At 43.3% G+C, this 21,438-nt stretch overlaps 1 protein-coding gene across 1 annotated transcript; it reads right to left on the reverse strand.

Moving 5' to 3' along the window:
- Positions 1 to 9,500: 9,500 nt before the first annotated feature.
- LOC135572071 (acyl-[acyl-carrier-protein]--UDP-N-acetylglucosamine O-acyltransferase-like) lies at positions 9,501 to 18,134 on the reverse strand. The gene is made up of 2 exons (XM_065019079.1): positions 17,561 to 18,134; positions 9,501 to 9,571 (listed from the first exon to the last, which is right to left on the reverse strand). Exons 1-2 carry the CDS (start codon positions 18,132 to 18,134, stop codon positions 9,501 to 9,503), a joined length of 645 nt encoding a protein of 214 aa, XP_064875151.1.
- Between the last annotated feature and the right edge of the window lie 3,304 nt (positions 18,135 to 21,438).

The raw sequence follows: 21,438 nt of genomic DNA on the forward strand, positions 1-21,438 counted from the left end.
TCTATTTCTGTTTCGTCAGAGTAGAGGAAATTTCTCCAAAAAGTATGATCTGTGTCCCCATGTTCAGCTGCAAACCGTAGTCTGGCTTTTTTTATGGTTGTATTGGAGCGGTGGCTTCTTCCTTGCTGAGCGGCCTTTCAGGTTATGTCAATATAGGACTTGTTTTAATGTGGATATAGATACTTTTGTACCTGTTTCCTCCAGCATCTTCACAGGGTCCTTTGTTCTTATTCTGAGATTGATTTGCACTTTTCACACCAAAGTACATTCATCTCTAGGAGACAGAACACGTCTCCTTCCTGAGCTGCCTGGTCCCATGGTGTTTATACTTCCGTACTATTGTTTGTAAAGATGAACGTGGTACCTTCAGGCATTTGAAAATTGCTCCCAAGGATGAACCAGACTTGTGGAGGTCTTGGCTGGTTTCTTTTGATTTTCCCATGATGTCAAGCAAAGAGGCACTGAGTTTGAAGGTAGGCCTTGAAAAACAAAGCCAGGTACTCCTCCAATTGACTCAAATGATGTCAGAATGATATCAGAAGCTTCTAAAGCCATGACATCATTTTCTGGAATTTTCCAAGCTGTTTAAAGACACAGTCAACTTAGTGTATGTAAACGTCTGACCCACTGGAATTGTGATACAATGAAATAATCTGTCTGTAAACAATTATTGGAAAAATGACTTGTCATGCACAAAGTTGATGTCCTAACCGACTTGCCAAAACTATAGTTTTTTAACAAGAAATTTGTGGAGTGGTTGAAAATGACTCATAAAAATCCAATTGGATGGTCTTCAGAGATAGATGGGATTAAAAACAGAGGATAACTATTGTAAAATACATTGTCCATAAAATGTATATAGTATGTATAACCTGGAAGTAGAAGCCTAAGTGTTGTTGTCCATTAGTTTTCTCCAATTAGGGGAGGTGTGGTAGGGTTAGGGGGAAATAATAAAGGAAAAGATATTAAAAATATATATACAGTGCATTCGGAAAGTATTCAGACCCCTTGAATTTTCCACATGTTGTTACATTACAGCCTTATTCTAAAATGGATTAAATAAAAAAAAATCCTCATCAATCTACACACAATACTATAATGACAAAGCAAAACCAGGTTTTTAGAAATTTGGGCAAATGTTTCAAAAATAACAAAACCGAAATATCACATTTACATAAGTATTCAGACCCTTTACTCAGTACTTTGTTGAAGTACCTTTGGCAGTGATTTCAGCCTCCAGTTGACGCTACAAGCTTGGCACACCTGTATTTGGGGAGTTTCTCACATTTTTTTCTGCAGATCCTCTCAAGCTCTGTCAGGTTGGATGGAGAGTGTTGCTGCACAGCTATCTCTTCAGAGATGTTCGATCGGGTTCATGTCCGGGCTCTGGCTGGGCCACTCAAGGACATTCAGAGACCTCTCCCGAAGCCACTCCTGTGTTGTCTTGGCAGTTTGCTTAGGGATGTTGTCCTGTTGGAAGGTGAACCTGTTAGAAGGTTTTCATCAAGAATCTCTCTGTATCTTTCTCTGTTCCTCTTTCCCTCGATCCTGACAAGTATCCCAGACCCTGTCGCTGAAAAACATCCCCACAGCATGATGTTGCCACCACCATACTCCACCATAGGGATGGTGCCAGGTTTCCTCCAGACGTGACGCTTGGCATTCAGGCCAAAGACTTCAATCTTGGTTTAATCAGTCCATTGCTCTGACATGCACTGTCCACTGTGGGACCTTATATTTCAAAATCATGTCCAATCAATTGAATTTACCGCAGGTGGACGTCTATCAAGTTGTAGAAACATCTGAAGGATGATCAATGGAAACAGGATGCACCTGAGCAAAATGTTGAGTCTCATAGCTTTGTCTGAATACATATACAGATAAGGTATTTGTTTTTATTTGTAATACATCTCAAATATTTCAAAAAAATTGGTTTTGCTTTGTCATTATGGGGAACTGTGTGTAAATTTATGTGGAAAAAAATAAATATTATCCATTTTAGAATAAGGCAGTAACGTAACAAAATTTGGAAAAAGTCAAGGGGTCTGAATATTTTCCGAATGCACCGTGTGTGTGTGTATATATATATATATATATATATATATATATATATATATATATATATATATATTTTTACAAAAAAATATGTGGAGGATTGGAAATGATGCAGACAATTACATTTATGGAAGATACAATCTATCTGCCATATTAAAGCTTATCTACCCCCCCAATATTTTAAAATAAAAATAAATTAAAATGTCACCTTTTAGTGCACTACTTTTGACTAGAGCCTTATGGGAGGTGGGGAGCATCTGGTCTGGCTGGATGGTGAGAAATATGTTTACTCCAGACTCCAGCCCACCCATCTCCATGTGTTCACCCCCGGGACTTCCGTTCTCGCTCTCTCCCTCATCTCTCCCTCTCATGCCAATAAACAGACAAATAAACAGGGTCGGTGCCGGCTCAGGCACACATTCACACCACAGCAACTTTTTAATTATCTTTTTATGCTGATTTTTTTTTACATCAAGCCTTGGGGACTCGCTAGTGAAAACAATTACAAGTGGGAGCATGTTTTCTCTGTTATCTGAGGAGAGACAGCTTCCAGGGTGATCAACCCAACCCGTTCGCTCTCTCTCCCTCTTCCCTCTTTTCTTCCTTGTCTGATTCCCTCTCTCAATTCAATTCAATTTAAGAGGCTTTATCTCTCTCTCTCTACAGTCCCCCCTCTTCATGTCTTATCCTCACTCTATTCCGATTCCTCTTACCCTCCCTCCAGCCCATACCTCTTCTCTGCTGTCTCAGTGTGTGTGGCTGGTCCGTAGGGATCTTTCTGAGACAGGGTAATAGGGTCTAATGAGGCTGCAGACTGATAGACAGTGTATTGACAGAGGGCAGAGGGTTCATTACCAAACCCAGAACTGACAGGATCCTCTTTGTGATGATCAGAATTGTCATACAGTATGTGGCAAAAGGGGGTTACTTTGATTTGTATACGATGCGTCAATCTCATACTATTAAACCACCCATTTGTGTGTGAGAGCCCAAATCATATTTGGTTGCCTTTGATTATCCAAACAGGTGCACCTGCTTGGCTCCCCTTATAGTGAGGGATGAACGCACCTTTCTCGCTCTCTCTCCTCAGGTATACTGTACCCCTAAAGATAGGGGTCTACCTGTGCCCAGCACCTGCCCCTTTGCCCTCCCGCTCGCCAGGTGTCCTTTTGTGTGCTTGTATACAGAGCCTAGAAAAATGATTAATTCCCCTTGGCGTTTTTCCTAATTTGTTGCATTACAACCTGTAATTTAAATGAATTTTATTTGGATTTAATGTAATGGACATGCACAAAATAGTTTAAATAGATGAAGTGAAATGAAAAAAAATATTTGTTTCAAAAAAATTAAACAACACAAAAACCCGGAAAAGTGGTGGGGGCATATGTATTCCCCCTTTCCTATGAAGCACTTAAATTAGATCTGGTGCAAACAATTACCTTCAGAAGTCACATAATTAGTTAGATTGCACACAGTAGGACTTTATTTAAGTGTCACATGATCTGTCACATGATCTCTGTATATATACACCTGTTCTGAAAGGCCCCAGAATCTGCAACACCACTAAGCAAGCGGCACCATGAAGACCAAGGGGCTCTCCAAACAGGCCAGGGACAAAGTTGTGAAGTACAGATCAGGGTTGCATTATAAAAATATATCCCGAAACTTTGAACATCCCACTGAGCACCATTAAATTCATTATTAACAAATGGAAAGAATATGGCACCACAACAAACCTGCCAAGAGAGGGCCACCCACCAAAACTCATGGACCAGGCAAGGAGGGCATTAACCAGAGAGGCAACAAAGAGACCAAAGATAACCCAGAAGGAGCTGCAAAGCTCCACAGTGGAAATTGCAGTATCTGTCCATAGGACCACGTTAAGCTGTACACTCCACAGAGCTAGGCTTTATATAAGAGTGGCCAGAAAAAAAGCCATTGCTTAAAGAAAAAAATAAGCAAACACGTTTGGTGTTCGCCAAAAGGCATGTGGGAGACTCCACAAAGATATGGAAGATGGTACTCTGATGAGACTAAAATTGAGCTTTTTGGCCATTAAGGAAAACACAGAGAACACCATCACCACATTGAAGTATGGTGGTGGCAGCATCATGCTGTGGGGATGTTTTTCATCGGCAGGGACTGGGAAACTGGTCAGAATTGAAGGAATGATGGATGGTGCTAAATGCAGGGTACTTCTTGAGTGGAAACCTATTTCATTCTTCCAGACATTTGAGACTGGGACGGAGGTTCACCTTCCAGCAGGACAATGACCCTAAGCATACTGCTAAAGCAACACTCAAATGGTTTAAGGGGAAACATTTAAATGTCTTGGAATGGCCTAGTCAAAGCTCAGACCTCAATCAATTGAGAATCTGTGGTATGATTTAAAGAATGCTGTAAACCAGTGGAACCTATCCAACTTGAAGGAGCTGGAACAGTTTTTGCCTTGAAGAATGGGCAAAAATCCCAGTGGCTAGTTGTGCCAAGCTTATAGAGACATACTCCAAGAGACTTGCAGCTGTAATTGCTGCAAAGGGTGGCTCTACAAAGTATTGACTAGGGGGTATTGACTATTGTTCGTTTCACAATAAAAATATTCTTCAAAGTGGTAGGCATGTTGTGTAAATCAAATGATACAAACCCCCTAAAATCCATGTTATTTCCAGGTTGTAAGGCAACAAAATGGGACAAATGCTAAGGGAGTGAAAACTTTCACAAACCACTGTATATATATATTTTTCTTTTAAATGTAGCCTTCATTTTTCTATACAAGTCAGTTAAGAACAAATTCTTATTTACAATGGCGGCCTACCGGGGAACAGAGGGTTATCTGCCTTGTTCAGGGGCAGAACGACAGAATTTTACCTCGTCAGTTTGGGGAGTCAGGCCATCAACCTTTTGGTTACTTGCCCAACGCTTTTAACCACTAAGCTACCTGCTCTAACCACTAGGCTGCCTGCCGCATATACAGTGCCTTCAGAAACTATTCACACCCCTTGAATTCCACATTTTATTACAGTCAGAAATACTCCTTAGCATCACCCCCGTCCCCCTTCAGACTATCCCGCAGGTGAAGAAGTCGGATGTGTAGGTCCTGGGCTGGCGTAGTTACACATGGTCTGCGGTTGTGAGGCCAGTTGGATGTGCTGCCAAATTCTCTAAAACGATGTTGTAGGCAGTTTATGGTAGGGAAATTAACATTCAATTCTCAGGCAAACAGCTCTTGTGGAAATTCTTGCAGTCAGCATGCCAAATGCACGCTTCCTCAAAACTTGAGACATCTGTGGCATTGTGTTGTGTGACAAAACTGCACATTTTAAAGTGGCCTTTTATTGTCCCCACTACAAGGTGCACCCGTGCAATTATCATGTTGTTTGATCAGCTTATATTTTTGTTCAGTGTACATACAACAACCTATAATGACAGAGTGAAAACATGTTTTCAGATTTTTTTTAAATATCTCATTTACATAAGTATTTACACCCCTGAGTCAATACTTTGTAGAAGCACCTTTGGCGTCGATTACAGCTTTGAGTCGTCTTGGATATGTCTGTTTCAGCTTTGCACATCTGGATTTGGGGATATTCTCAGATTACTCCTCGCAGAGTTTCTCAAACTCTGTTAAATTAGATGGGGAGCGGCAGTGAACGGCAATCTTCCTTCCACAGATTATCAATGGGATTCAAGTCTGGGCTTTGGCTATGCCATTCAAGGACTTTCATCTTCTTGTTTTGAAGACATTCCAGTTTTTCTTTGGCTGCTTTGCTTGTGGCCCTTGTCCTTGCCCCCAGTCTTAGGTTGTTTGCACTCTGATGCAGTCTAATACTTCTCTTGCATTTTGTTGCCGGGAGTTACCGACCCTAGAGTTACCCTTGTTTACACTGGGTTCGAAAAGCTATCATGGTTACATTAAAACACCGTGGAGCAGGTGCAAAATATTATTTGGAAAACACTAAGTTAACATATTTCTCTCCCCCAGCCCTTATATTTTACATACATTTATTGTGATAGTCTGTAAAGACATATGGCAGATATTTCCAGTAAGTATTTACATTTAAATGGTAGGAAGCATGAGTTTTCACTCACCAAAGTAACAAATAGTGTAGTCAAAGACTTAGTAACTTTGTTGTAGTCACGATCTGGTTACCTATAACCAGAAACATAATATAGTTATGTTTTGGGGTTTTTACAAATTTTATCAACTTATTTCCGGATATCTTCGGAACTACTTACAAAGCATTTTTTTTCTCAACGTCTTATGGAGAACCGGTGATAACTATGTAGCTCCAGCTGGCTAATGTTAGCTACTAGCCATGTTAGCATGTAATTACATTCCAGACCAAGTATCTAGTGAGCTAGTGAGCTACTATGCGCATCCACAAAGAAGTAACTATATAAATGTATGCGAAAAACTGCATCTGCCCTTCTCCTGTGTATTTGTTAGTGGTAGTCGAGCAAGCTAGTGAGTTTTCCATGTCAGCAGCTAGACCCAACAGCTTTTTGGGGAAATCTCAGGACGGGGTTATGACTCATTTGTGGCCCAAAAACGAGAATTGAGCTTTTGAATTGGGACCGGACTGTCCGGTTGAAGTGAGCGAATTGGATTAAGGGAACCATCGGCACATCTACTGTATGCAATTCTCATTTCACCACAGAAGGTTTCAATGGCTATAACCAGTGGAAGGCAGGATCCGGAATGAGACTCCGACTGAAACCAGGTGCTGTACCAATGTGAAGCCTGCAACCTCTGTTTCCTACCAACCTACCAGTACATTGAGAGTGTCAGCAGTGATGGAGATAAACCAGGAAAGTTCAATGTGGTAAACTTGTGATGAAACCAAGATTGAACTTTTTGTCCTGAATGCCAAGCACCACATCTAGAGGAAACCTGGCACCATCCCTACGGGGAAGCATGGTTGTGGCAGCCTCATGCTGTGGGGATGTTTTTCAGCAGCAGGGACTGGGAGACTAGTCAGAATCGAGGGAAAGATGAACAGATCAAAATATAGAGAGATCCTTGATGAAAACCTGCTCCAGAGTGCTCAGGACTTCAGACTGGGGTGAATGTTCACCTTCCAACAAGACAAAGACCCTAAGCACACAGCCAAGATAACACAGGAGTCGTTCGGGACAAGTCTCTGAATGTCCTTGAATGGCCCAGCCAGAGTCTGGACTTGAACCCGATCGAACATCTCTGGAGAGACCTGAAAATAGCTGTGCAGCGATGCTCCCCATCCAACCTGACAGAGCTTGAAAGGATCTGCAGAGAAGAATGGGAGATACTCCCCAAATACAGGTGTGCCAAACCTGCAGCATCATACCCAAGAAGACTTGAAGCTGTAATCGCTGCCAAAGGTGTTTCAATAAAGAACTGAGTAAAGGATCTGAATACTTATGTAAATGTGATATTTCGGTTTTGTTTATTTTTGATACATTTGCCAAAATTTCTAAACTTGTTTTTGTTTTGTCATTATGGGGTATTGTGTGTAGATTGAGGGGGAGGGGGGGGACAATGTAATCAATTTTGGGAGAAGGCTGTAACGTAACAAAATGTGGATAAAGTCAAGGGGTCTGAATACTTTCCGAATGCACTGTAATTTAGCTAATGTGTCATAGCCTCTATCTCTGCTAGCTAGCAAGCTTATTCAGCTTGTCAACTTGTGAATGTGTTCCAAAACATGTCGACTCATTGCTGGGATGGAGACATGGGAGCCAGCTTGCCTAGCTAGCTATCGTCAGATAATGTTATTTTTGCAGATGGTCAATGTCATTGCATTGCATACCAAAAGTTGTACTGCAAAAGTTGAGCGCCCAAAATTGTCCACCAAATGTTGGCTGGCTAGCCAGCTAGGTCAATTGGCAAGTTAGCTAGCTAATTCACGTTTAGCCAGTTAGGTAACAACTAAAGCGATCTGGCTAATATAGCATATTATTTGAGATATTAGCTAGATTATATGATATTGCTTGTATGCTGTGATAAATTATGATAACTAGTCTTTATGAATAAATTACGTCAGGCTGATATATTAGTCTGTGAGATAAGATATACTTTTTTGATACCCAAGGGAACAAAAGGGCCTAAGCCTAAATAAAAACTTTCACATGAACATTCATAATCATAGAACACAAATAGTATAGTAAAATAATAAATCATAATACACCCCCCCAATAATTGATTGTCATAAAACCTGAGCAGATGTAATATGTGTGCACATACTGAAATATGTCTCGGATGTCAAACAATCAACGCTATGGCGTAGTCCCAATTTGTGTAATGCACATTCAATGGAGAAGATGAAGATATGGACCTGGGTTTTGAGGAGGCGAATGAGGCCATCTATGGCGATGGAGAGGACATGGAGGATGAGGACCACATCCCAGCTGAGGATGAGGAAGATGAAGTGATCATTGAGTGAGTAGTGGTGTGCATATTTATATGTATATATTGTGAACACAACTTTGTTTAGCCTATAGCGTCTGAAAAAATGTCTGATGCTATAATAATGTCTGACATATTTTGGGAGCCTGAGGCCTCAGCCAGTCCAGACGAGGAAAATAAGTTAATTGTGTTCCAGGCCCAACTGATGAAGCTTTTCCAAATCTGTGTTGGGTGAGGTGCAGAGAGTCCAGGGACTATGTCAACAGCTAGAACAACAGTTCTCAACATCACACAGATCTGCATTTTGTGCAAGCATGTGAGGCAATGGTCTAGTCAACCTATGTTCAGGAGGGTGCCAGCAGGCAATCTGCTCCTTTCTGCTGACATTTTGGTGTCAGGTTGTATGCCAACCAAAGTCCTCCGAGTGCTCGGCAATGAGAGTGGCCACCATTCACCGCAGCACATTCTTCCATCACCGGCATAACCACCTTGAGCCAGCAGTCCTCAAGACATGGGATGTCGAGCAGAGCGGCACCATCAAAGCCCTCAAGAAAATTTGTGAAGATCTAGTCTTGACAGTAGATGGAAGGACTCCTCTCTCAACACAGCTGATTCCTGTGTGTCCGCAAGGGTAGAGATGTAACTGTTCATTCGGGTTTTGTTACAGAGTTCTTCCTTAATACACATATAATTGGATAAGTGTAAGCATCACGTTGAGCCTCTAACAAGCCTAACTTCACACCTACACACCCGCACGCGGGTCTATGTTCATCAGACGTTGGGCCCCTTGACACGTTTTACACCAAACGCTTCACGTCTCTGCTGCTGCCGCCAAGCTTTTCAGAGATCTCAACTCAATCATCCGGAAAAAAAATGTCTAAACATCTAAAATCATTTATTGTATTTCTTAATTGTATTATTACTGTTATGTATATTAACTATAATTTTTATGGGGACTGTGACCATAACATTTAATGTGACCCCCCTCCCCCCAGAAAAGACGCATGACAAAGTGATGTACTAGCATTGGTATAGCATATATTCTTACAATTGTCAATTATGGTTACTTGAAGCCCGTGTAGGGCATGTTCTCCTCATCTGGGAACCTATTTCTTATTCCATTGATTGCACACGCTGGAATTGGAACATGGTTTTACGTCCCCAGATAGCCCCAATTCCAGCTGATAAACTGCCTGTAGGCAACATGTCTGAACTTTCTAAAAATAAAGGGAGAAATGTTGTTATTATTGGTAGTACACCGGCTGCACAAGCACCTACAACAAGTTACTTTTGTTCTGTAGGTTACTGCCTATCCTCGTAGGGCTAATGTTATAATAATTTCATAAGGTATTTGCTTGTAAGTTGGCTGAAAATGTCATTGAAACTAATAGTCACGAGTGCAAAAGATTTGGTTTAATTTGCTGGAGTTTACATTATAGGGAATAGACTGGCTTGCCAGATCGTCCATATTACATTCCAGAAAAACATTTTCCAACATGACTTCGGCGTTCTTATCGGTTTTATGTATAACTCGAAAAATAGAAAAGTGAGGTGTAACTTTGCATTGGGACTTTTGATGTGTATACCAATGCAATTCCATTAATGCTACCTACCCTTTAAATTGGTAACAGTTATGTTCTTAGCCACATTCATCACTGTGGACCAAAGTTGGCACCGTTGGCCCGCTGTAGTGTCTCACTCCTGGCCCAGTTTGAAACAATAGCTTTACATTGAACTTAAGTAAATACTGTGCAAGAATGATAGACAGTCTCATCTGGGCTACGTAAATGTTATGTTACATGCTACCATGGCTATCACATCCACATGGTGCTGTGGTGAATAAATACATGAATAAAGGGGCTATTTTCTCCTCTGAATGTAGCTAGCTACATAGCTACATATAACAGTAGTCACTGTTGTTAGCTAGCAAACCATCTAATGTAGCAAGTTAGCTAGCTAAGTAATTTGGCAAGGACACAATCAGATAGAAAACTAGCCAAGTTAACAGCATTTGCCATCATTTAGCTAACTAGCAATGGCCAAGTTATTGTTTCTAGCTAGTTAGCTAACGTTAGCAAGCTAGCCAGCCATCTTACAATAGCAAGCTAGCCAGACGTAATGTTAGCAAGCTAGCCAAGTAACATTAACAAAAGTTATTTACCTCGTTGACGTTAATGCTACACAAGTAAAACTACTCACAAATGAAGGAAGGCAGTAATCTGGTGCATGAAAAGATGAGCACTAAAAATGAGAAAAATGTTCAAATGTGTTTGTGTTTGGTGAAACCCCCCCTAAAAATGTCTAGCTAACGTAAACTCGTACATCACCTTGGTCCGTACATTTGCCCTTATTTTAGCGCCCCCAAAACGTAATAGTTCCAGATCAACTGTAATGTCAATACCATTGTAAAGCACAATTTCTCCCCTTTCCAACATAATGCCCGTTTCTGCATAATTCAAGCAGGCAATGAGCCCCGTCGGGTCTTTTTAAAAATCTGTCCAACTTATCACCTTATCACCTCTAAAATGTAAATAAAACACTATAAAGAGTTAATATAATGTGTCATTACATACCTATTTGAAGGTTTGTGTCGAATTTGAATCGAGTTTTTAGGGCGGTGCTAAAGCGATCTTAGAAGTAAACAGCGGCTTTGAGAATGATGATCGCATGCAATGATGACGAATAAAATGACTAGGTATCCCCCTTACCCCCGTCACTGTCCAGTTCTTGTTTTTAAAGGATGAGAGAAGTGCTACACCTGGTGGAGAGAGATTGTAAGACAGAAATAGTTGCTTTATGCGTGCTGTACGTTACGACATGACACGTCCCGATGTAACGGAGGGTCAGTTTTTTCAACTTTTCTCCAATACTATAGACCCATTACCATGTCGATCAACGCTTGAATAGAAACCTAGTTCACACCCCCGATTTGGAAGTCAACACAGTCGCTACAGTCCCATTCGTTTTCTTTGTAGCCTCATTTGAATGTTGCGGTTGCGCACATTTGTACGGAATGGGGTGAGTTTGTTAGCTAATGAGGTCTATTGTCTCCCACAAATGGCACTGGCACTCTTGTCTTTCCATGCATGATTCAAAATCCAGGCTAGCTAATTGGTGCTCCATCTATCTATATCGACTGAATGGGTGCCATTTTTGTTCGGGTTTTCGTTGATAAATACAAACAATTAAACTGTGCTTTAGTTCCAAACGTCTGTGGAATAGTATTTTCCAAAAAGCTACTGGTCTGTATCGAAGACAGGTTTGAAAACTTGGTTACCATCCTCCATCGAGTTAAATTCATGTTGAGGCTTTTTAGCTTCTTCTGTGGTGTTTAAGAGGTGCTGCACCTACTGTACTTAGCGATCAACACCTTTCCTCAGGTGGGTGAGACGGTTTCGAGAGTGGCATTTCTTGCTAGAAAGAAACCATTTGTGTTGCCTCAAATATATAGTATACTAAATCAAAGGCAATAATGTAGGCTACTTTTGGGCATAATCAATATATCGTATATTTTCTTAAACTGTAAGTTATTAGGTGTATCACTTTTCCTGTCATCCTCAATGATTGTAAATGCATTATGTCCACGTGGGGTTTCATTGTGTTTTTAAATTGACATATAAATTGAATCAAATTAAAATCAAACAAATATAAGGTATTTATAGAAACAACTGAAACAGCTTGCAGCCTCTGGCTGGCTGTGGTTAGCTGTAAGGTGGCAGGCCGAATCTTAGATTAGAGAAATTCCTTGCTATTGTCTTTCAAATGAACTCATGGCTAGATGGCTTGCCTAGGGCTTATAGCTGTCCTCTGAGTGGAGGCTGAACGCCAGAGATCCAAAAGTGGCCCGCCAAGGGCTTATAGTGGTCCTATGAGAGGGGCTTCTCCTCAAACAATAACAGAGTATTACGTCACTGTAATAGCTACTGTAAATTGGACAGTGCAGTTAGATTAACAAGAATGAATGCCAATATTAGATAAGTCTATGTCCTGGGAAATGTTCTTGTTACTTACAACCTCATGCTAATCGCATTAGCCTACGTTAGATCAACCATCCCGTGGATGGGACACCGACCCCAAAGAAGATCATATTAGAAAGCGTTCTGGTACATTAGAGCTCCCCAGGTCACCCCCTTCTCATGCTAACTTTTTGTTCCAGCATTTGTTCCGACTTTCAAATTACTAAACTAAACACAGGTAGTCTATACTCTAGCGAACTACCATATTCAAAAATATACACACAAGCCACTAGCAGGCCAGCCAGCCATATATCATGAATTAGAAGATTATGAATATTATTATTATTATTTTTTAAATTTCACCTTTATTTAACCAGGTAGGCTAGTTGAGAACAAGTTCTCATTTGCAGCTGCGACCTGGCCAAGATAAAGCAAAGCCGTGTGAAGTTGGAGACTTTTATCTCCCTCACCAACTTCAAACATCTGCTATCTGAGCAGCTAACCGATCGCTGCAGCTGTACATAGTCTATCGGCAAATAGCCCACCCATTTTTACCTACCTCATCCCCATACTGTTTTTATTTATTTACTTTTCTGCTCTTTTGCACACCAATATATTTTCCTGTACATGACCATCTGATCATTTATCACTCCAGTGTTAATCTGCAAAATTGTAATTATTCGCCTACCTCCTCATGCCTTTTGCACACAATGTATATAGACTCCCCCTTTTTTTTCCTACTGTGTTATTGACTTGTTAATTGTTTACTCCATGTGTAATTCTGTGTTGTCTGTTCACACTGCTATGCTTTATCTTGGCCAGGTCGCAGTTGCAAATGAGAACTTGTTCTCAACTAGCCTACCTGGTTAAATTTAAGTCATTTAAATAAAGGTGAAATAAAAAATAAAATAAAAAAAACAGACAACAACACAGAGTTACACTTGGAGTAAACAATAAACAAGCCAATAACACAAACAAGTCAATGACACAGTAGAGAAAATAAAGTCTATATACAGTGTGTGCAAAAGGCATGAGGAGGTAGGCAATAAATAGGCCATAGGAGCGAATAATTACAATTTAGCAGATTAACACTGGAGTGATAAATGAGCAGATGATGTGCAAGTAGAGATACTGGTGTGCAAAAGAGCAGAAAAGTAAAATAAAAACAGTATGGGGATGAGGTAGGTAGAATGGGTGGGCTATTTACAGATGGACTATGTACAGCTGCAGTGATCGGTTAGCTGCTCAGATAGTTGATGTTTAAAGTTGGTGAGGGAAATAAAAGTATCCAACTTCAGAGATTCTTGCAATTCGTTCCAGTCACAGGCAGCAGAGAACTGGAAGGAAAGGCGGCCAAATGAGGTGTTGGCTTTGGGGATGATCAGTGAGATATACCTGCTGGAACGTGTGCTACGGGTGGGTGTTGTTATCGTGACCAGTGAACTGAGATAAGGCGGAGCTTTACCTAGCATAGACATATAGATGACCTGGAGCCAGTGGGTCTGGCGACGAATATGTAGCGAGGGTCAGCTGACTAGAGCATACAGGTCGCAGTGGTGGGTGGTATAAGGTGATTTGTAACAAAACGGCTGGCACTGTGATAGACTGTATCCAGTTTGCTGAGTAGAGCTTTGGAAGCTATTTTGTAGATGACATCGCCGAAGTCGAGGATCGGTAGGATAGTCAGTTTTACTAAGGGAAGTTTAACAGCGTGAGTGAAGGAGGCTTTGTTGAGAAATAGAAAATCAATTCTAGATTTGATTTTGGATTGGAGATGTTTAGTATGAGTCTGGAAGGAGAGTTTACAGTCTAGCCAGACACCTAGGTATTTATAGTAATCCACATACCTGTATTCTAGGTCGGGTGGTGATGCTAGTTGGGCGGGCGGGTGCAGGCAGCGAATGGTTGAAAAGCATGCATTTGGTTTTTACTAGCGTTTAAGAGCAGTTGGAGGCCACGGAAGGAGTGTTGTATGGCATTGAAGCTCGTTTGGAGGTCAGTGAGCACAGTGTCCAAGGAAGGGCCAGAAGTATACAGAATGGTGTCGTCTGCGTCGAGGTGGATCAGAGAATCGCCCGCAGCAAGAGCGACATCATTGATATATACAGAGAAAAGAGTCGGCCCGAGAATTGAACCCTGTGGCATCCCCATAGAGACTGCCAGAGGTCCGGACAATAGGCCCTCCAATTTGACACACTGAACTCTGTCTGAGAAGTAGTTGGTGAACCAGGTGAGGCAGTCATTTGAGAAACCATGGCTGTTGAGTCTGCCGATAAGAATGTGGTGATTGAGAGAGTTGAAAGCCTTGGCCAGGTCGATAAATACGGCTGCACAGTATTGTCTTTTATCGATGGCGGCGACACCATTCTGTATTACTTCTGTCCCTTCCTTGCACACTGTGTTAACTAACCTCCAGAAGAGCTTCAACGCCATACAACTCTCCTTCCGTGGCCTCCAACTGCTCTTAAATGTAAGTAAAACTAAATGCATGCTCTTCAACAGATCGCTGCCCGCACCTGGCCGCCTGTCCAGCATCACTACTCTGGACGGTTCTGACTTAAAATATTTGGTCAATTACAAATACCTAGGTCTGGTTAGACTGTAAACTCTCCTTCCAGACTCACATCAAGCATCTTCAATCCAAAATCTTATCTAGAATCGGCTTCCTATTTCGCAAAAAAGCATCCTTCAGTCATGTTGCCAAACATACCCTCGTAAAACTGACTTTCCTACCGATCTTTGACTTCGGCAATGTCATTTACAAAATAGCCTCAACACTCTACTCAGCAAATTGGATGCAGTCTATCACAGTGCCATCCGTTTTGTCACCAAAGCCCCATATACTACCCACCACTGCAACTTGTATACTCTCGTTGGCTGGCCCTCGCTTCATATTCGTCACCAAACCCACTGGCTCCAGGTAATCTATAAATATTTGCTAGGTGAAGCCCTGCCTTATCTCAGCTCACTGGTCACCATAGCAGCACCCACCCGTAGCACGCGCTCCAGCAGGTATATTTCACTGGTCACCCCCAAAGCCTATTCCCCCTTTGGCCACCTTTCCTTCCAGTTCTCTGCTGTTAATGACTGGAACGAATTGCAAAAATCACTGAAGCTGGAGACTCATATCTCTCTCACTAACTTTAAGCATCAGCTGTCATTCCAGCTCACAGATCATTGCAGCTGTACATAGCCCATCTGTAAATAGCCCATCCAACTACCTCATCCCCATATGGTTATTTCTTTTTTTGCTCCTTTGCACCCCAGTATCTCTATTTGCACATTCATCTTTTGCATCTTCTATCACTCCAGTGTTTAGTTGTTTAATTACTTCGCCACTACGGCCTATTTATTGCCTTACCTCCTTAATCTTACCTCATTTGCACACACTGTATATAGATTTTTTCTATTGTGTTATTGACTGTACGTTTGTTTATTCCATGTGTAACTCTGTGTTGTTGTATGTGTCGAACTGCTTTGCTTTATATTGGCCAGGTCTCAGTTGTAAAGGAGAACTTGTTCTCAACTGACCTACCTGGTTAAATAAATGTGAAATAAATAAAAAAAAAATTGGGAAAAAATGAAGCCACCATAATTGAATCAATATAGACTATGCAATATCTGATTATTTTCGTGGATCTCATGTTTTCGGTGTGTACTGCAAACAAGTAGTCAGGCAGATAATTTTGAGCACCTGCCCCCTTAAAGGTCTGTGCATGGCCCTGGGTGGTATAATTACGGGTGTGTGGGGAGCGAGTGTGTTGCCTAGCGGAGCGAGTGTGTTGCCTAGGGGAGCGAGTGTGTTGCCTAGTGGAGCGAGTGTGTTGCCTAGCTGAGCGAGTGTGTTGCCTAGCGGAGTGAGTCTGTTGTCTAGCGGAGCGAGTGTGTTGCCTAGCGGAGCGAGTGTGCTGCCTAGCGGAGCGAGTGTGTTGCCTAGCGGAGCGAGTGAGCACTGGAGCGAGTGTGTTGCCTAGCGGAGCGAGTGTGTTGCCTAGCGGAGTGAGTGAGCACTGGAGCGAGTTGCCTAGCGGAGCGAGTGTGTTGCCTAGGGGAGCGAGTGCGTTGCCTAGGGGAGCGAGTGTGTTGCCTAGCGGAGCGAGTGTGTTGCCTAGCGGAGCGAATGTGTTGCCTAGCGGAGCAAGTGCGTTGTCTAGCGGAGCGAGTGTGTTGCCTAGCTGAGCGAGTGTGTTGCCTAGCGGAGCGAGTGAGCACTGGAGCGAGTGTGTTGCCTAGTGGAGCGAGTGTGTTGCCTAGCGGAGCGAGTGAGCACTGGAGTGAGTGTGTTGCCTAGCGGAGCGAGTGTGTTGCCTAGTGGAGCGAGTGTGTTGCCTAGCGGAGCGAGTGAGCACTGGAGCGAGTGTGTTGCCTAGCGGAGCGAGTGTGTTGCCTAGTGGAGCTAGTGAGCACTGGAGCGAGTGTGTTGCCTAGTGGAGCGAGTGTGTTGCCTAGTGGAGCTAGTGAGCACTGGAGCGAGTGTGTTGCCTAGTGGAGCGAGTGTGTTGCCTAGCGGAGCGAGTGAGCACTGGAGTGAGTGTGTTGCCTAGCGGAGCGAGTGTGTTGCCTAGTGGAGCGAGTGTGTTGCCTAGCTGAGCGAGTGTGTTGCCTAGCGGAGCGAGTGAGCACTGGAGCGAGTGTGTTGCCTAGTGGAGCGAGTGTGTTGCCTAGCGGAGCGAGTGAGCACTGGAGTGAGTGTGTTGCCTAGCGGAGCGAGTGTGTTGCCTAGTGGAGCGAGTGTGTTGCCTAGCGGAGCGAGTGAGCACTGGAGCGAGTGTGTTGCCTAGCGGAGCGAGTGTGTTGCCTAGTGGAGCTAGTGAGCACTGGAGCGAGTGTGTTGCCTAGTGGAGCGAGTGTGTTGCCTAGTGGAGCTAGTGAGCACTGGAGCGAATGTGTTGCCTAGTGGAGCGAGTGTGTTGCCTAGTGGAGCTAGTGAGCACTGGAGCGAGTGTGTTGCCTAGTGGAGCGAGTGTGTTGCCTAGTGGAGCGAGTGTGTTGCCTAGTGGAGCTAGTGAGCACTGGAGCGAATGTGAGTTTTTTAAAATAGTTATTATTTGTATTGTTTATTTCCTTTGTGGCACCCTCATGATTTGGTTTTGGTTTAGTCCTTGGGCATATTGCTTTTGTTCTTGAAGATTTAACATAGACTGATAGACTGAGTTAGTCAGGATACAGATGCAGTTCTTATGCTGTTGTTGTGGGTGGCCTTGACGCGACTCCCCTAGATCTCTGAATGATCGCCATGGCCCATTCTCAAGTGTACTGCTACTACGGCCCATACTACTGTGGGAGCCCATACTAATGTGGGAGCCCATACTACTGTGGGAGCTCATACTACTGTGGGAGCTCATACTACTGTGGGAGCCCATACTACTGTGGGAGCCCATACTACTGTGGGAGCCCATACTACTGTGGGAGCTCATATTACTGTGGGAGCCTATACTACTGTGGGAGCCCATACTACTGTGGGAGCTCATACTACTGTGGGAGCCCATACTACTGTGCGAGCTCATACTACTGTGGGAGCTCATACTACTGTGGGAGCCCATACTACTGTGGGAGCCCATACTACTGTGGGAGCTCATACTACTGTGGGAGCTCATACTACTGTGGGAGCCCATACTACTGTGGGAGCCCATAGTACTGTGGGAGCCCATACTGCTGTGGGAGCCCATACTACTGTGGGAGCCCATACTACTGTGGGAGCCCATACTACTGTGGGAGCCCATACTACTGTGGGAGCCCATACTACTGTGGGAGCGTCAACAAGCCAAGGACTTCCCTTTTTGTATTTTGTATTTTCATTGATTTCACTTTGTTATTTTTATTTGTTAATTACTTTTAAAATGTGGTACTTGTTTTTAACCAAAGAGACATTTGTCCCCAATTAATATCAGAACGTATTGCAGACTCAGCCTCTTCCCTGGATGAAATGGTGTGAGCTCCCACTGGATCTAAACAACCTGTATTGTGTATGGTTAGGCAGAGCTCACCACACTACTATCTGTACTGCCTCACACAATCTGTGTTTAGCATCTCTCTCTCTCTCCCTCCCTCCTGTCTTTATCGCTTTCTCTTCCTCCCAGTCTCGCTCTCTCTCCCTCCCTCCCAGTCTCTCCCTCTCTCTCTCTCTCTCTCTCTCCCTCCCTCCCTCCTGTCTTTATCGCTTTCTCTTCCTCCCAGTCTCGCTCTCTCTCCCTCCCAGTCTCTCTCTCTCTCTCTCGCTCTCTCTCCCTCCTGTCTCTATCGCTCCCTCTCCCTCCTGTCTCTATCGCTCTCTCTCCCTCCTGTCTCTATCACTCTCTCTCCCTCCTGTCTCTATCACTCTCTCTCCCTCCTGTCTCTATCTCTCTCCCTCCCCATCTCTCTCCCTCCCTGTCTCGTTCTCTCTCCCTCTTTCTCCTTCTCTCCCCTCCCATCTCTCTCTCCTCCCTCTTTCCCTCTCCCTCTCTGCCCCCTGTCCATCTCTCACTCTCATCAGAGATATATTTTTGGATTGGCATAACAATTACCCTCAATTGGTAATTTCAACAGCCCTTGACATTCTGTCAGCCATAGAGGCAGTGATTTCATTAGACGTTTCTCAACATAATTGATACTCCTCTGTATCAGGACAGTCTCAGATCATGTACAACCTTCTGATTGGTCTCAAGTGCTAATTTGTGTGTGTGCGTGTGTGTTTTGGAGTGTTCTGTTCGTGTGTGCGAGTGTTACGTTTGTGTGTTTTTGAGTTTTACGTACGCACGCGTGTGCCCGCATGTGTGAGCACACCTGTGTCGTCTTTATAACAGACTGAGCCACTGATTCAGAGCCAAGCCGAGCCAAGCCGAGGCGGCATAGTCGTACATGAATGCCCCAGAGCCCTAATGAACATGCAAAAAGATGAGAGGAAAAAACAATTACACTAGCAAACTCCTCAGCCAGCCAGTGTTGTCTGCCTCTGGCCCAATAAAACCAGTGACCTGACAGAGCGCGGATAATAATTCAGATACATATGTATGCATGCATATACCGTGTTAATAGTTCTGTATTCATAAGTACAGACATATGCATACAGTAGGTATGGTAAACTGGCAGTCACGGTGGTTTTGCTTCCTCTGGTCTTTGACAGTAATATATAGAGAAACATAATGGAGGGTTCTTCCTGACTGTGAAACTAACAAGTCTGTCAGGTACACAAGAGTCAAGACGCAGACGGAGTGTCACTACCTGTGTGTGACAATGTCTGCATCTCAGTGTCCTACTGCCTGTGTTTAGTACCGATACACACATATTGTGGCAAGGTTGCTTTCATTGACAAAGACAAGACAACGTTGGCTTTGCTGGTCATTTGGTATCCATACTGTTACATGTATTCTTTAGTAGAAAAATATTTATTCATTACTAAACAAAGACTCATCTTTGCATGCAGTCTTTATAAGTATGCCTGGAAGCTAAAATATGAACCCATTCCCCCTTGACATTGACAATATAGACACTGTATACATGTGCAATTAGAGGCTCACCAGACATGACTGATCTAGTCCTCATGGATCTATGCTAAGGCAAGCGGAATCAATAGAGGGTTATATTAACATAAGATAAAGCCTGTTTGTCTCTTCAGAGATAAAGTGACAAACACACTGTGCATTTCTCTCATTGACATTATGATGTATAAACAGTTGGATGGATCACAGACTTATGTGCTCTCACACACAAAACTTGGCATCTGTAACATCACTCTTATTAAGCTGTGCATCGGAATGCCAGCTCTCAGAGATTACTTGTTCAATCGATTGAGACGAGGCTTCTGGACAGGAATCGAATAAAGAGAGAGAGAGAGGGTCATGGAATATATTGAATGTAATTTCATCATCCCCACTTCCGTTACCCTCTCTGTCTCGGTCTCTCGGTCTTTCGGTTTCTCTGTTTCTCTCTCCATGCTCTGAATTATCACTCAGTCAAAGAGCTTTGAACTGTGAAGCCAGTGTCAGCACGAACAAAACATGAGCCGATATGGTATCAACACATCAAACCGAACACATCTATCAGACATACACTGTTGTTTTGGGTGAAATAGTACAGAGAGAAACAAAGATAAAAAAAAAAAATCTTCCTGACGGATAAAATATTGTTAAAAGGTCATTATTTCAAGAGATGCATTATGACAAAGATATGGAAGACTTTCCCGATTTCTGATTGGTGGTTTCCCTACAACTGTAGAATGAAAGGAATTTCTGATGATTACCTCTACCTCTCACTTACTTCTGTTTCCTTCCCACTCTATCTTTCATTCAACAATTGTCTCTATCTCTCCTCCTCTTCTCCTCGCCAGCTGTTAGTACCTCAGGACATGTGTCAAGGGGAACATGCAGCACATTGTAGGTGCATGATCCAGCGAGGCAGACTTCAGTGCCAGTAGAGACAGAGAGGCAGAGACTGTGTGTGTGTGTGTGTTCTGGTCTGGCAGGAGACTTTGATCCACACTAGAGACAGACAGTGAGAGAGCGAGAGATAAGGAGAGAGAGAGAGTAGCCGCCTCAGCCCAGTGGAGATGAACAGGCCTTCAACCCAGCTGTCGGGAACCCTGCTCCCCCTGAGAATCACACACACTTGCAGCGCTGTGAACGGATGCTGATTTAAACACCTCAGAGGGATGGGGGTATTTATTAGCTTGGCGCTAAAAGATGCTGACTCTCGCCTTGCTGCGTGGTGGCAGGTGTGTGTCTGTCGGTGTGTTAGCCTGTGCGTGAATGTGTGTATGTGTGTGAGCGCGCTATGCCATGTTGTGTGTGTCCGGGGGGTGGGATGATTACATTTCACGGCATGCCGACCCTGCCTGGCACAAACATCTGTGCACTAAATCAGACTGTCAGGGAGATTTGCCTTCCCTTCTCTTCCTCTCCGTCCTCTCTTATCTTCCTCTCCACCTTATCTCTTCCTCTCCTCCTTCTCCTCTCTTACACTTCTCCTTCCCTTGCTTCCTCTCCCTCACAGACACATTGCGGGGAGAATTAATCATGTCCTTTACTTTCTGTCTTCGAAGACATGCTCACACACAGGGACTGGTAT

Source organism: Oncorhynchus nerka, linkage group LG6 (genome assembly GCF_034236695.1).
Source record: "Oncorhynchus nerka isolate Pitt River linkage group LG6, Oner_Uvic_2.0, whole genome shotgun sequence".
NCBI lineage: Eukaryota > Metazoa > Chordata > Actinopteri > Salmoniformes > Salmonidae > Oncorhynchus > Oncorhynchus nerka.

What these genes read in the sequence shown, in the direction of transcription:
- LOC135572071 (XM_065019079.1), bottom strand. Translation starts at nt 18,134, where the DNA reads ATGGGCTCCCACAGTAGTATGGGCTCCCACAGTAGTATGGGCTCCCAC. An exon ending in ACAGCATAAGAACTGCATCT is followed by an intron (nt 9,572 to 17,560) that starts GTATCCTGACTA and finishes TTCCAATTCCAG; the next exon opens with CGTGTGCAATCAATGGAATA.